General features: G+C 45.9%; 7 protein-coding genes across 7 annotated transcripts; 3 read left to right on the top strand and 4 right to left on the bottom strand.

The window, feature by feature from the left end:
* Positions 1 to 236: 236 nt before the first annotated feature.
* Positions 237 to 2261, bottom strand: V8C40DRAFT_287075 (cytochrome P450; the record flags this gene model as incomplete). Its single annotated transcript, XM_083222637.1, has 9 exons — positions 237 to 405; positions 464 to 627; positions 683 to 829; positions 881 to 1165; positions 1232 to 1307; positions 1363 to 1428; positions 1483 to 1753; positions 1809 to 1934; positions 1997 to 2261. 9 exons carry the CDS (start codon positions 2259 to 2261, stop codon positions 237 to 239), a joined length of 1569 nt encoding a protein of 522 aa, XP_083073575.1.
* A 388-nt stretch (positions 2262 to 2649) lies between these two features.
* V8C40DRAFT_243929 (nuclear transport factor 2 family protein) lies at positions 2650 to 3449 on the top strand. The gene is made up of 4 exons (XM_083215537.1): positions 2650 to 2806; positions 2852 to 2965; positions 3019 to 3082; positions 3135 to 3449. Exons 1-4 carry the CDS (start codon positions 2753 to 2755, stop codon positions 3350 to 3352), a joined length of 450 nt encoding a protein of 149 aa, XP_083073576.1. The 5' UTR covers positions 2650 to 2752; the 3' UTR covers positions 3353 to 3449.
* Positions 3450 to 3635: 186 nt separating this feature from the next.
* Positions 3636 to 5208, bottom strand: V8C40DRAFT_274632 (cytochrome P450; the record flags this gene model as incomplete). The annotated part of the gene is made up of 3 exons (XM_083220628.1): positions 3636 to 3977; positions 4033 to 5115; positions 5164 to 5208. 3 exons carry the CDS (start codon positions 5206 to 5208, stop codon positions 3636 to 3638), a joined length of 1470 nt encoding a protein of 489 aa, XP_083073577.1.
* A 331-nt stretch (positions 5209 to 5539) lies between these two features.
* V8C40DRAFT_287082 (cytochrome P450) lies at positions 5540 to 7435 on the top strand. The gene is made up of 5 exons (XM_083222638.1): positions 5540 to 5791; positions 5843 to 6306; positions 6357 to 6431; positions 6490 to 7091; positions 7144 to 7435. Exons 1-5 carry the CDS (start codon positions 5563 to 5565, stop codon positions 7313 to 7315), a joined length of 1542 nt encoding a protein of 513 aa, XP_083073578.1. The 5' UTR covers positions 5540 to 5562; the 3' UTR covers positions 7316 to 7435.
* Positions 7436 to 7632: 197 nt separating this feature from the next.
* On the bottom strand, positions 7633 to 9175 carry V8C40DRAFT_287084 (major facilitator superfamily domain-containing protein; the record flags this gene model as incomplete). The annotated part of the gene is made up of 2 exons (XM_083222639.1): positions 7633 to 8760; positions 8831 to 9175. 2 exons carry the CDS (start codon positions 9173 to 9175, stop codon positions 7633 to 7635), a joined length of 1473 nt encoding a protein of 490 aa, XP_083073579.1.
* A 403-nt stretch (positions 9176 to 9578) lies between these two features.
* On the top strand, positions 9579 to 10397 carry V8C40DRAFT_287085 (FkbM family methyltransferase; the record flags this gene model as incomplete). Its single annotated transcript, XM_083222640.1, has 1 exon — positions 9579 to 10397. The coding sequence occupies one exon, from the start codon at positions 9579 to 9581 to the stop codon at positions 10338 to 10340; it is 762 nt and encodes a 253-aa protein (XP_083073580.1). The 3' UTR covers positions 10341 to 10397.
* A 236-nt stretch (positions 10398 to 10633) lies between these two features.
* On the bottom strand, positions 10634 to 12042 carry V8C40DRAFT_265404 (FPP/GGPP synthase family protein; the record flags this gene model as incomplete). The annotated part of the gene is made up of 5 exons (XM_083219652.1): positions 10634 to 10957; positions 11008 to 11159; positions 11212 to 11313; positions 11369 to 11687; positions 11749 to 12042. The coding sequence occupies 5 exons, from the start codon at positions 12040 to 12042 to the stop codon at positions 10634 to 10636; spliced, it is 1191 nt and encodes a 396-aa protein (XP_083073581.1).
* Positions 12043 to 12158: the final 116 nt, after the last annotated feature.

Raw genomic sequence — 12158 nt, forward strand, 5'->3', positions numbered from 1 at the left:
CTGCACTAATGACAGAATCGAGGATCGCCTAGGAGCAAAGTGTGGAAAGAACAGCAACAGGACTGACGTCAAGATTTAATTTCCTCATTAATCCACATCACTGTGAACAGAAGATTATTGGTAGTATGAGAATGTTTTGAGATTATCAAGATTTAATTTCCTCTATCACCATAAGATACTATCAAGTTTTAAGTGCACCAGATATATAATTCATCGCATGTACGTATACCCTACATCTAGTTTACGACGGCATTAAGGCCCCGTGAGCCGTACTTTGCGACTCCAAACTCGTTGTCTACTACAGGGTAGACATCTGACTCGTCAGTCTCGCCCAACTCAAGCTGATAACTTTTATTTGGCCGAAACAATGTGCCCAAGATTAGATACATCTGAGCCCACGCAACACTAAGATGTCTCGGTTAGTACTATGATCTAGTAGCTCCGTCGACCCAGAATTACTTACTGCATTCCAATGCAATTTCTGGAACCTCCCAGGAATGGATTCAGGTTTCTCTCCATTCGAGGATCCGGGTTCTTTGTCAGCCATCGATCTGGGTTGAAAGTCTCGGGCTCTGGAAAAATATCTGGATCCATGTGCATAGTGTACGGAGACAGACTGACGGGGGTCTTTGGAGAGGTTAGTTCATGAGACTCTCTAAAGGGATCATCAAAGAGTCCTTACGCCTTTCGGAATGACATAGTCTCCGTATTGGAGGTCGAGGTCGGTTGAGATACGGGATTTTCGCCGGAACAGACGCAGCAGTCGAAGACCTTCCTTGATACATGCATCCAGATACTCTACCTGTTCCACCTTGATCCAGTTGGGGACCTAACGATGATTAGCCTCTTTCTGATTGTCTCTTGTTCGTCCCCATCTTACCTCTTCATCAAAATTGGCCATGACATCCTTCAGAGCATTGCGGAGACGCGCCTCTATCTTGGAGTCTGCCAGAATGTAATATGCAACAAAGATGAGAGTCGCAGCAGTAGGGTAGGTTCCGGCACCGAGGAAGGATACAGCCTCAGCATTTAACCGAGCGGTTTCTTTTTGTGAATCGGGAATATCACTTCGAAGGAGGTGGTGAAACATGGAGTCGCCTTCATATCCACCCTTGGGCTCGGTCACAATTTCGGTCCTGATACGTGCAATACGTTTCTCTCCTAGCTACAAAAAAGTCAGCATGAGTTACATTAGGGGAAAAAAAAAAATCAGAGGTTTGCTCTTCCTTACCAATTGCAAAACTTTGAAGCCGGCAGACCGAGGAACAAGAGCCTGAACAAGCCAATTGGGCAATTTTTGTGTTATTCTATGCAAAGTCAGCGAACAAGTCGACTTTTTAATATTCCACGGCTGTTACTTACTCGCCAACCTGAGGAAAGTGACGTAGAACGGGAATAATGCGCGCAGCCCCTCGGATCATATCGTACCTAAGGCAAATTAGTTTGATGGTAATTTTATCTGAGCCCATTCGACCGACTTACCATTCGGGCGTAAAATCTGGACCTTCCAGAAGCGCAGGACTTTCACCACATGCAATTTGGCCAACAATGTCTCCAGTAAAAGCAGTGAATACACAATCGAGGCGAACACACTTCCCGGTACCCTTCAACGCCGCCATTTTTCGATCCAGAGTCCTGATCTCTTCATGAATGATGTGCTGGAGGCGAACAATGTTCTGTCGGCCCATGAATTTGTCAAGAGGTTTTCTACGCATCTGGTGCATATCGTGTGTTGGCGTTGAACCAATAGAATCTAGTTCCCGTTAGTTGAGCATTTCGATGAATGTTTCATCCGTAATTTCTCTTACCATCTTGGCCGAGTCCACGAGGGGGAATGATATCAGTTCGGTGTTTTGCAGCGGCCACAAAGACGCTCTGGAAGAATTCGGCATCGTTGACATGTATCTCGTTTGGAGCAACTCGTACAATGGGGCCTAAAAAATGGTTACAATGTGCCCAAAATTCAAGCCCATTTTGTTTTTTTGTGCATTCTCACCATATTTCTCGTGTATTTTTGCCAACCGCTTGGGGAAATCATGGTGAAAAAGGTCAATTATCGTCTCATACCATGTTGTTGCTGCCAAAAGCTTTGGTCCTGGGAATTTGGCGAGAGGATGGAACCAGAGTCGGTAGACAACAAGAACAAAAGCATAAACTGCAAATAGAGCAGAAATGCTGCCCCCAACGTACCAATAGTTGATACTGTTTGAATCCAGCTGTAGTAGGCCTTGAAGCCCATTAAGCAGTGAGACTAAAGCCATCCTTCGGTTTGGCGATGCGATACTACTTTGCGACACAGCAGCAATGCAGGAACTGCAAGGTCTTGTAAGCGAGTGTCAGCTCTACAGTTGTTTAGCGGAACTCCGCATTTGTGCGTCCCCCTTGAATGATAGGTTAAGCCTCGTCATTAGAACTCACTTGTTCTGGAAGTCCCGAGTTCCCCATGGCTCTGACACCGAATTGAAAAGCCCGGCTTACGAAGGCCAAAGCAGACCGCTGTCTGACGTTGTGGTTCCCATCCCGGAAAGGCCCTGAAAATCAGCAAGGATGAGGGCACCATACCAAATTTAGCACATTCCGATCCGATTTACTGCAGCCCGTAGTTGGCTCGGCCCTTCCGAATTTCCCTACGCTACAGAGGTTTCAATCGTTCTGCATGGAGCCTGGCTATATCATGGACCTCGCCTGGGATGCTGCAATTGGGCCGCAACTGGACGGCAAGCTAGCATTCCCGGGTACCTTGTGATTGAAAATGACTGCCACGACTATTCAAACAGCAGAGGAAGCCGAGAACTTTCTCGCCAAGGTGGGTACTCTTAGTTATGGTGATGGTTTCGGCTAACAGCAGCAGGTTTTCGAAATCCTTGATTCGTACGACTACGAGCGCTTCAGTGAAATTTTTGCCACCAGCTTGGAGTATCAAGGAGGGCTGCAGACGACTTCAGGGCTTGATGATTTTATAACAGTAGGCTATTAGTAAAAGTCCAGAGCTAGAAAAAAAAGTACTGACCGCGAAAGGATTTGAAAAACTCGGTAGCGAAAATGCCGGGGATGAGAACATCTCATACTAGATTTAAGAATGGTACATGTGCCCGGCATTATTAATATTTCATTGTCACGGCTAACATGCGTAGAAATCACCAATGCAGGCACCATCTACAGCTTGGGACACTCAACAGCGACATTCCCATCGCACCCTGACAATCCAGTAACAATTCCCATGATTGGCGTCTTTACTTTGGTTTCAGAGGGGCCTGAGAGTGGTAAAATTCAAGACATGAAGATTTACAAGGATCGCTTGCCGTTCCTCGCCCTGCAGCAGCAACTGCCGGGAATGAAAAAGAATGCTTAGATAGTATTTGTAGGAGATTAGACATGGAGCATTTTAAATACGATTCACTTTATCTGTTCCATAGTAAACAAGGGTCAAACGCGCCGCATTATAAGAGCAAATGAGAATATCCATGGCTATCAGTTTATTCTTCTTAGATTGCGATTCGAGGGTTTGACACAATGGCCTGCTGTCTTATGAACACTGCTAATTTGGTTCACTCCCATGATAAAGTCAAATTTAAACATCTGAATAATCTACCGGTTGAAATAGAAACTTCAATAGCATTCTGGATTACTATCACCTAAGCTTTTGAATCCAGGGTACCTCGCTCTAGCAATTTTAAATGCACATAACTCTTCATCCAGACATGCCAAGCTTTGGACTGCTCAAACGCCTTGCCCCCATCGCCGTCAATGGTCCAGTCAAACTGCCACAAGAGTTTAGCCAGCGTCACTCTCATTTCCATCCACGCAAGGCCTCTTCCAATGCACACATTGACACCCAAGATGAATGGCTGCACCGCATCCAGCTTGTCATCTTTGAACTTGGGATCATCCAGCCAGCGCTCGGGGTGATATTCGTTGGGCAGTCGAAAATAGGACGAGGACCGATTAGCGGCGAATTGAGACACGTAGATTGCAGTCTGTGATAGTTTTAGCCGTATGTTCTGCTCAACGGGCGTTTGATAGAAGGCTTACGTTTTTGGGGATATATTGTCCTGCAATATCCAACCCATCAACCACAACCTTCCTTGCCAACCCGTTTGGCTCTGCTGGAGTCATTCGCAGAGCTTCATTGATGATGGCTTTGAGATAAGGTAGCTTCCTGAGTGCATCATCATTAATCTCGTCAACTGAAGAGAACGTGGACCGGATCTCCGAGGCTGCTTTCCGGAAGCACTCTGGATTCTTGGCAAGGTAATAACTTGTGGCCGTCAACGCAAAGCCCGTGGTTTCGCTTCCCGCAATTACAATTGCCGTCAAGTTTCCATCCAACTCGGCTTCGTTCAAAGGATTGCCCGCTGCTACAAGATTGGAGAAGATGCTTGCTTTCTTCGAGTCAGACTTCAGGTTGTTCTCGCACTTGGAACGAACAAGAGTGGTAAAGAGGCCCTCGACTCCGGAAAGCTTAACGAGGAAGTCTTTGAGGCCCTTCCACCATGCCACAAACACGATGAAAGAGGATAAGGAAACGAGATCCATCGATAATGCCAGACAGGGGTGGCTTTCATTTTTGGAGACGCATTCAAAAGACTCCCCCCAAGTGACGTCGGTAACCATATCAAAGGTGAGCCACTGGAACCATTTGGTAACGTTGGTTCCCCCGTTGCCCTTTTTGACATTCGACGAAAGTTTCGCAATCATTCTATCAACGTTCTCGTGGATTGTGGCTTCATATTCTTTAGTTGCCTTCTCAGAGAAGCAAGGATTGAGGATCTTGCGATATTTCGCGTGATCAGTTGGACTGTATGTCAGCAGATCAAACTTGGACCCATGTGGTGTCAGTGATGGGAACGACGTTGGGTCGCGCTCGATTTGCCTGCATCTCTTCAAACTGTAAATGTCTTTCCAAGCAGCTTGGTCGATGAATGAAATTTCAGAAGGTCCAATTCGCACCACCGGGCCGTACGTCTCGTGTAACCTCAGGACTTCGCGGTGCATGTACCCGGAGAACCAGTATTTGTACCAAGGGAGCCAAGATACGGCTCCTAGAGATGATCCTGGAATTTTACGCAGAGGACTGAAGACTGCATTGTCAATTGCCGTCACAATCCAGTAAGCCTACAGTGGTGAGTTTTTGCGACTTCAATGCGAGCAGGGTAAGCTTACCACCAGCAAAACTGCTCCAGCAACAATTTGAGGCGTGCTGGGCATACTCAGCTCTGGCCAAGAGAAGGAAATCGCATTTGTGTCTAACATGTCGCGTCGCGTCTCATCGGTGATGAATTTTGAAACAAAGTGAAATGACAGTTGGCCATCTCAAGTCCCAGCGATCGCCAAAAAAAAAAAAAAAGATTTGACTCAATAAGATTGCCTCATTTGTTGGCCATAAGCCTGCCGGCTTTTCCTGAAAGAGTCCTTCCGAGCTAACAAGCGACCGGCCCCGAGAGCCTGCCGCGTCTCTGGTTTTCTAATCGGAGAAGTTTGAGATTCGAATTTATTGTTACGTGAATAATTTGAAACTCTTGAGAGCGTGTATCATTGTTGTCAATTTGACGCATCCTCACGATGGAAGATCCATCAGTCACACGTCCGTCAGAAAGACTGGTGGGCTCTTTTGCAGCCCTATACATGATCTATCTTTTCTGTCTTGTGATATACCGCTTGTATTTTAGCCCGTTGGCCAAATTCCCAGGGCCGAAATTGGCTGCCATTTCGAAATGGTACGAATTCTACTATGATGTTATTCTGAGAGGCCAATTTACCTTTCAGATTCAGCGTATGCATAAGAAATATGGTAAGTGTGTGTCTGGAAACTCTCATTTGGCTTCTTGACCTGACTTGAAAGGGCCAATCGTTCGTATAAACCCGTTCGAGCTGCACATTGAGGATAGCAGCTACTGGGATGAGCTGTATACCAGCAACAAAGAATACGAGCGATATGCATGGATGTCGGGTAGGTTTGGCGCCAATACGACGACATCGTCTACTGTCAAAAGTGATCTTCATTCGATTCGCCGAGCCCCGCTCAATCCCATGTTTTCCAAGAGAAGCATCACCAAATTCGAGCCTATTGTACATGAAAAAGTTGAGCTCTTGGGCAAGGGTATAGCTCGCTATGATGTGAGTGGCAGCGTTCTATCTCTCAATAGCGCTTTCAATGCATTTGCCGGCGATGTCATCGCATCGTATTGTTTTGGCTTCTCGTACAATCAATTGGAGTCTAAAGACTTCCATGACAACTTCCACCCGGCCTATGAGGCGGTGCGCAAATTGGCGCATTTCTCTTTGCAGTTCCCGATGGTGTACATTGTAAGAGTAAACGGTGTAAATTTGGACGGCGTTTTACTGATGGTACATAGGTTTTGGGACTATGCCCAAGAAGCCTACTGAAAATCTTGACACCCAATATTTACAAGATGTTTGAGTTGCAAAAGGTACACCAGTTCCAGGAAGAGTTTTTTTTGCCATTTATATACTGAACAGCATTGCCAGGATCTCCAGGGAAAGATTAAGAACATCATCGACGGCCACGAAAAGAATCGAGTCGATTCTGGGCATCCGACCATCTTTAATGAGCTGCTTCAAAGCAATCTACCACCGCAAGAGAAGACAGTACGCCGCTTGGGCTCCGAAGCACAGCAGATGATTGGAGCCGGGGTAGAAACTGTAGCATGGGCGTTGACTACAGCGGTCTTTCATCTTTTGAATAATCCTTCCAAGTTACAAAAGTTGCGAAATGAACTCGAGAAAGCTATCCCAGATCCTGCGGTACTACCAAACTCGTTAGTCTTGGAGAAGCTTCCTTACCTTACCGCATGCGCCAAAGAAGGCGTGCGGCTTTCTACCGGTGTGTCCGTTCGGCTCCCACGCGTCTCGCCGAAGAAGCCAATGAAATACCGGAACTGGGTCATTCCTCCTGGAACACCCGTTTCAATGACAACACTTGACGTCCTTCGTGATGAAGAAATATTTACAGACCCTACTTCTTTCGTTCCGGAAAGATGGCTTGATAACCCCAAAACTAGCCGTGGTGATAGCCTGAGCCGCTACTATGTTCCCTTTGGCAAAGGCCCTCGAATGTGCATTGGAATCAAGTCAGTGGAATCTCCTAACATACGTGGCTCGTTAGCTGACAGAGTGTCGTAGCTTGGCATATGTTGAGCTTCATCTGGCTCTTGCAATGCTATTCCGACGGTTCAAATTTGAGCTTTACGAAACTGACATCTCTGATGTTGAGATTGCACATGATTTCTTTGTCCCACAGCCAAAGTTGGATACGAAAGGAATGAGAGTCAAGGTCAAATTTGCCGACTCATGAAAGATGGAAAGATTCGATGAAGCGGCTTACGCAGACGAACAAGAAATTAGGTGTGAGATTTTTTTTTATTTTGAAGATATATGTCTCCAAGGCTGTCTAGCTGTGTGTATTGCTTTTGGTGGTATCTCAAGGATTTCGTACCTTACCCTGACTGACGGAACTGAGTAGTTGGTTGGGAAATTAGATCAATGGGTATATATGTACATTGTATTATTACCTAGATTATCTCTATACACTCTGGGCTATGGATAGCATTGGCTATCTAAATAAACATGTTTGATTATCATATAAAATTTTGGCATGATATCATGAGGCTCCTAGATACTAAAGAAGAAGTCAGGGTGCTTGTTGCCAATTTCGTCAACGCTCAGGGCTCGCATTTCAGCGGCCTTTTCAGAACTTTGCTCTTGTCTCTTCTTCGCATTCATCCAGTTAAAATAGAGCATTGTAATCACAGTGAGTAAAGCTCCAACTAGGACGACTGAAAGTGCGACTTTCTCTCCTCGATGATAGAGTGGCGGGTCAATAAACCCTTGTTGGCCTCCCAGGGCGACGAGTTGGGATATAATATTCGTCATAGCTATAGCGCTTCCTCTGAAAGTGTAACCAATATTTGCACTCGCCATCCACGCAAAACATATAGTTGCAGGCGCAGAGGACGCAGCTGTAATAAGACAGGTCGCCACCAGTCGTCCAGGGAGGTTGGTTGTGGTGAGGAGCACAATGTAGCCAGCAGCGGTGACGAGACAACAGCCGAGTATCCAGAAAGTTCGATGTCTGGACCAATCGGACAGCCGGCAAAGAACAAGGTTAGCCACAAAAGACGCCGCGTACGGAATGACGCTCATTAGCTGCGCTCTCGTCCCCTCATAGCCGAGACCCTGCATGATGGCGGGCAAAAAGTTGGCTGTTGTGGTAGAACACAAAAGCATCGAAGCTTGTGTGAAAGCGATGAGCCAGAACTGCGGTTGTATCAAAACTTGCAGGATCAGCTTGGGCACGATCTTGTTCACGCCAGTATTGTGAGCGGCGGCTGCTCGTTGGACAAGCAACGCCTTTTCCTTTTCGCTGAAACCCCGACGAATAGAGTTTGGTGTTGATGGGAGCAAGAAGAAGATCACGAGTGACCAAACTGCCGGCAGGATGCCCTCAACTAAGAAAATCCATCGCCATGCGCTCCAGCCATTGCGGCCATTTAGATCTCTCTGAATCGCGTAGGCAATCAAGCCACTGAAGCCTCCTGCGAGGGCATTAGTAGCGTTGAGAACGGCGGCACGAGTTGCGAGCTCTTCGTTTTTATACCAGAAAGACAGGTAGAAAATAGCGCCCTGGATCATTGCCTCGGAGATTGCGATGAATACTCGACAGACGGTCAGCGCGGCATAGGTTTTAGAGTAAGACGCGCCGATGGTAAGGAGGCCCCATGCAAGCAGAGCACCCGCAAACTAAGGGAATCATACAATATTAGCATATGATATTCAACGCATTTTGTTTTCCTGTTAATGTGTGACATACCTGGCGCTGAGGGCCGAGTTTCCTCAATAGAAGTGTGGCGGGAAGCTGGCCAACAACAGAGCCGACCAAGAACAAGCTGTTTGTGTTGGCAAACATCTTGGGCGTTATGGCGAGATCTTGAGCTAGCCCTGCACTATAGGCGTTGCCTATGTTTGACTGCCCCAAAACCGCCAGCAAGAAAATTGACGCAAGAAGAGGCATAATGGAAAGGTCGAGTTTCCATTTTAGTCTCCTTTCGCTGACTCCCACGGGGATGGTATTCTCAGTTGAGGATCCGCTCTCCAGGTAGTAATTAGAGGCATCGACGCGTACCGACGCCTCAAGTTCTTTTTCGCCGGCCGACATTTTGGGTGACGATTGTAAACAATATCGTGTAAACAATATCGGTGCCAATGTCACATACCAGGGGAAGCAAGAAAAGATAGGATCGCCGCCCAAAAATCTGGTTAATGAATAGATATGAAAAGTACATCAGCAGTCGGCATTGCCATATTGGGCGCTGCCGTTGCCAGCAACCGGTGCTTAACAGGGGATATCTCAATTTTAATTCGGCCACCTTTCTTACAGTAAGCACAAAAGGATTATTACTTCTTCATCACAAGCTTGGTTTGGTCTCACGCTAGTATGTAATACCAAGGACTTAGACACTTGCTCATCCATTTAGTCGTACTGTTTAACAGTCTTTCGAAAAATCTCCCATCGCAGTCTTTCCAATTTCATCATTTTGTCAACTACGAATTTTTCAACTATGGCGGCCGAGCTTGTTGAGATTAAAGATGTATCTTATTATGCCATTAGCAAGGACGAAGCACAATTCATTTACAAAGAGATATTCGAGGACCACTGCTACAAAATTTCAAACCTCCCAGACGCACCTTTCATCATTGATGTGGGGGCAAATATCGGCCTATTTTGTCTTTATATGAAGCAAAAGTTCCCTTCGTCAACAATCCTAGCGTTCGAGCCTGCACCAGAAACCTACGATGTTCTAGTCCGCAATCTGGAATTGAACAAAACTACGGACGTCGAGGTTTTCAAATTCGGGTTGGCTTCAAAGGCCAGCACGGAGAAGCTGACCTACTTCCCAAATCTTCCCGGCAACTCAACTCTCTTTGCCGATGAGAAAATGCAGCTGTACGAAGAAGCCGTCAAGAAACGAGGCCGAGAAGCTGCGGATGCTCGTTTCGGTGGCGCTCAGGAGGTTGACGTGAAGCTGGAACGGCTGTCACACTTTTTGAATAATCGTCCCAACATCGATAGGATCGACTTGCTCAAGGTGGATGTTGAAGGAGCAGAGCTTGAAGTTATTCGTGGACTAGATGACGTTCACTGGAATATGATACAGAACGTTGTGTTGGAGACCTGGGAGAAGTCTGGCGTTCGTTCTGAAATTGAACAGTTGCTCGAGTCAAAGGGATTCACTATTACCCGCGAAGCAGCAGAATGGGCCCCTACGCAGTTTTACATGATTACTGCTCATCGTGCTGAGAGCAATGGGACCAAGGCATAGCTGATGCATCTTGGAGTAGGGCATTTCTCGTACGGACCGTTGCCGCATGTACATGAGCTACTATCAAAACATTTTCCTAGTTAATTGAATTGATGTTTTAGACAAAACTACTATATGCAATATGAGTATATATTCAAGAGTAGAATCAGAGAATGGATAGAAACATTCCAGGAAAATTTAAGACGGATTCATGAAATAGATGAACTTGAAAATAAGAAATCTTGCTCGCTCTACAAATAATGCCTCTAAATAGATAAAACCCTCAGTCCCGATGCATATAGATATATAAACTCTTACACTTTAAGCATGCCAAGTAATGTACGAAGAGGCTTGTTCTCAACGCCAGTTACTTCTTCAATGCTGTCAATTTCGAAATCGATCTCCTGGCCTATCTTTCGCAGAGCCGTGACGGTGTAGTCTAAGCTTCCAGCTGCCTTAAGGATATCAAGCACGAGATGTTTCTGTGACAGAGACATACCATTGGCGATATGGCGTTGCGCAAGAATGTGTCGTATAATGCTATTCTCTTTCTCTGTGGTGTTTTCCAAGGCATGGATGAGAGCCAAACTGAACTTGCCTTCGTCCAAATCATCGCAGAATCCTTTTTGGTCCGTATACTATCATGATTTAGTATCTGAATAGCAAGCAGCAAAGATATAACCCTCACCTCTCCAGATGTCAAGTTCATGTAGTCATCACGAATCTGGAAATATCTTCCGAGAAGTATGATCAAGTGGTTGAGATCGGGAGTAACCGGTGGAGTCGTTTGGGTTTTAGCAGCCATCAGTCGAACAAGCATATTGAATAGAGCCCCCGTCTCTGTAGAAAGCGTCAGTTTCCGGGGCATTCAAGCAAAAATCGTCGCACGTACTGTAGTCAACCATGCTGATATACTCCTCTGTGGTCGGAAGCTTTGTATTAAATGTCCAAAAAAGGTCGTGGCCCTGGCCGATGTAAAGCTTGTCCATTTCTTCTGCTACGCTGTAAGTAGTTGCTCCATCAATGTGCACTAAGCACAAGATACTTACCACTAAATATCTCGAGACATTCTGAGCTCCCAAGTTTCAAAACCTCCATTATTGCTTTATTGATTTGATACCCAGCCGAGTTGATTGCTTGTGGAATTCCAAAGACCAGGTGCGTCGATGGTCTCCCTCGACGAGAGGTTGATCCATCCTCTACATCATCCAGAATAAGAGATGCATTGTGTAACAGGCTAATGATATGTCTGATCTGGAGCAAATCTTCTTCGTTGACTTGAAGCCAGATATTGATGGCAAGTGCGGCCTTGTCACGTATCTTCTTTCCCGGCATCGATTCGACGTAAAGAGCTGGGGCACTGATTACCTAGAGTGCAATTATATGAGTTCCAAGGGCGATAAAATTAAAATTGGTATGAATAGCTTACCGTCGTAGACAAGGCAGGAAGGTGCCGAGAGTATACTGAATCAATTGGGTAATCTCTGATTGTACTTGATTCATTCATGTACTGTGTCATATTATCCTCCTCATGATTATGAACCTCCATCTTCTCCGCACTATTGCTTGTTACACTGCTGTCAATAGTCTGCACGGTCTCGTCGCTCAAACTTGTCCCCGAGTCACTCGCAGTTTTGTGGTTGCTGTCGACAAGCTCACCGGGCTGGTAGTATCCAGCCTCACTGCGAGTTGTCATGTAAGTGGGACTGTAGGCAAGGGTCATTTTTAGTATTGGCAAGTAGAAGCGCAACTTTGCAGTATGCTCAATGATGATACAAGTCAAATTATCTATTATCGATGTTGTTATACTCAATAGCATCTTGCATGTGAGCTTACAAA

Source organism: Trichoderma camerunense, assembly GCF_050948025.1.
Source record: "Trichoderma camerunense strain CBS 138272 chromosome Unknown V8C40scaffold_8, whole genome shotgun sequence".
Lineage (NCBI taxonomy): Eukaryota > Fungi > Ascomycota > Sordariomycetes > Hypocreales > Hypocreaceae > Trichoderma > Trichoderma camerunense.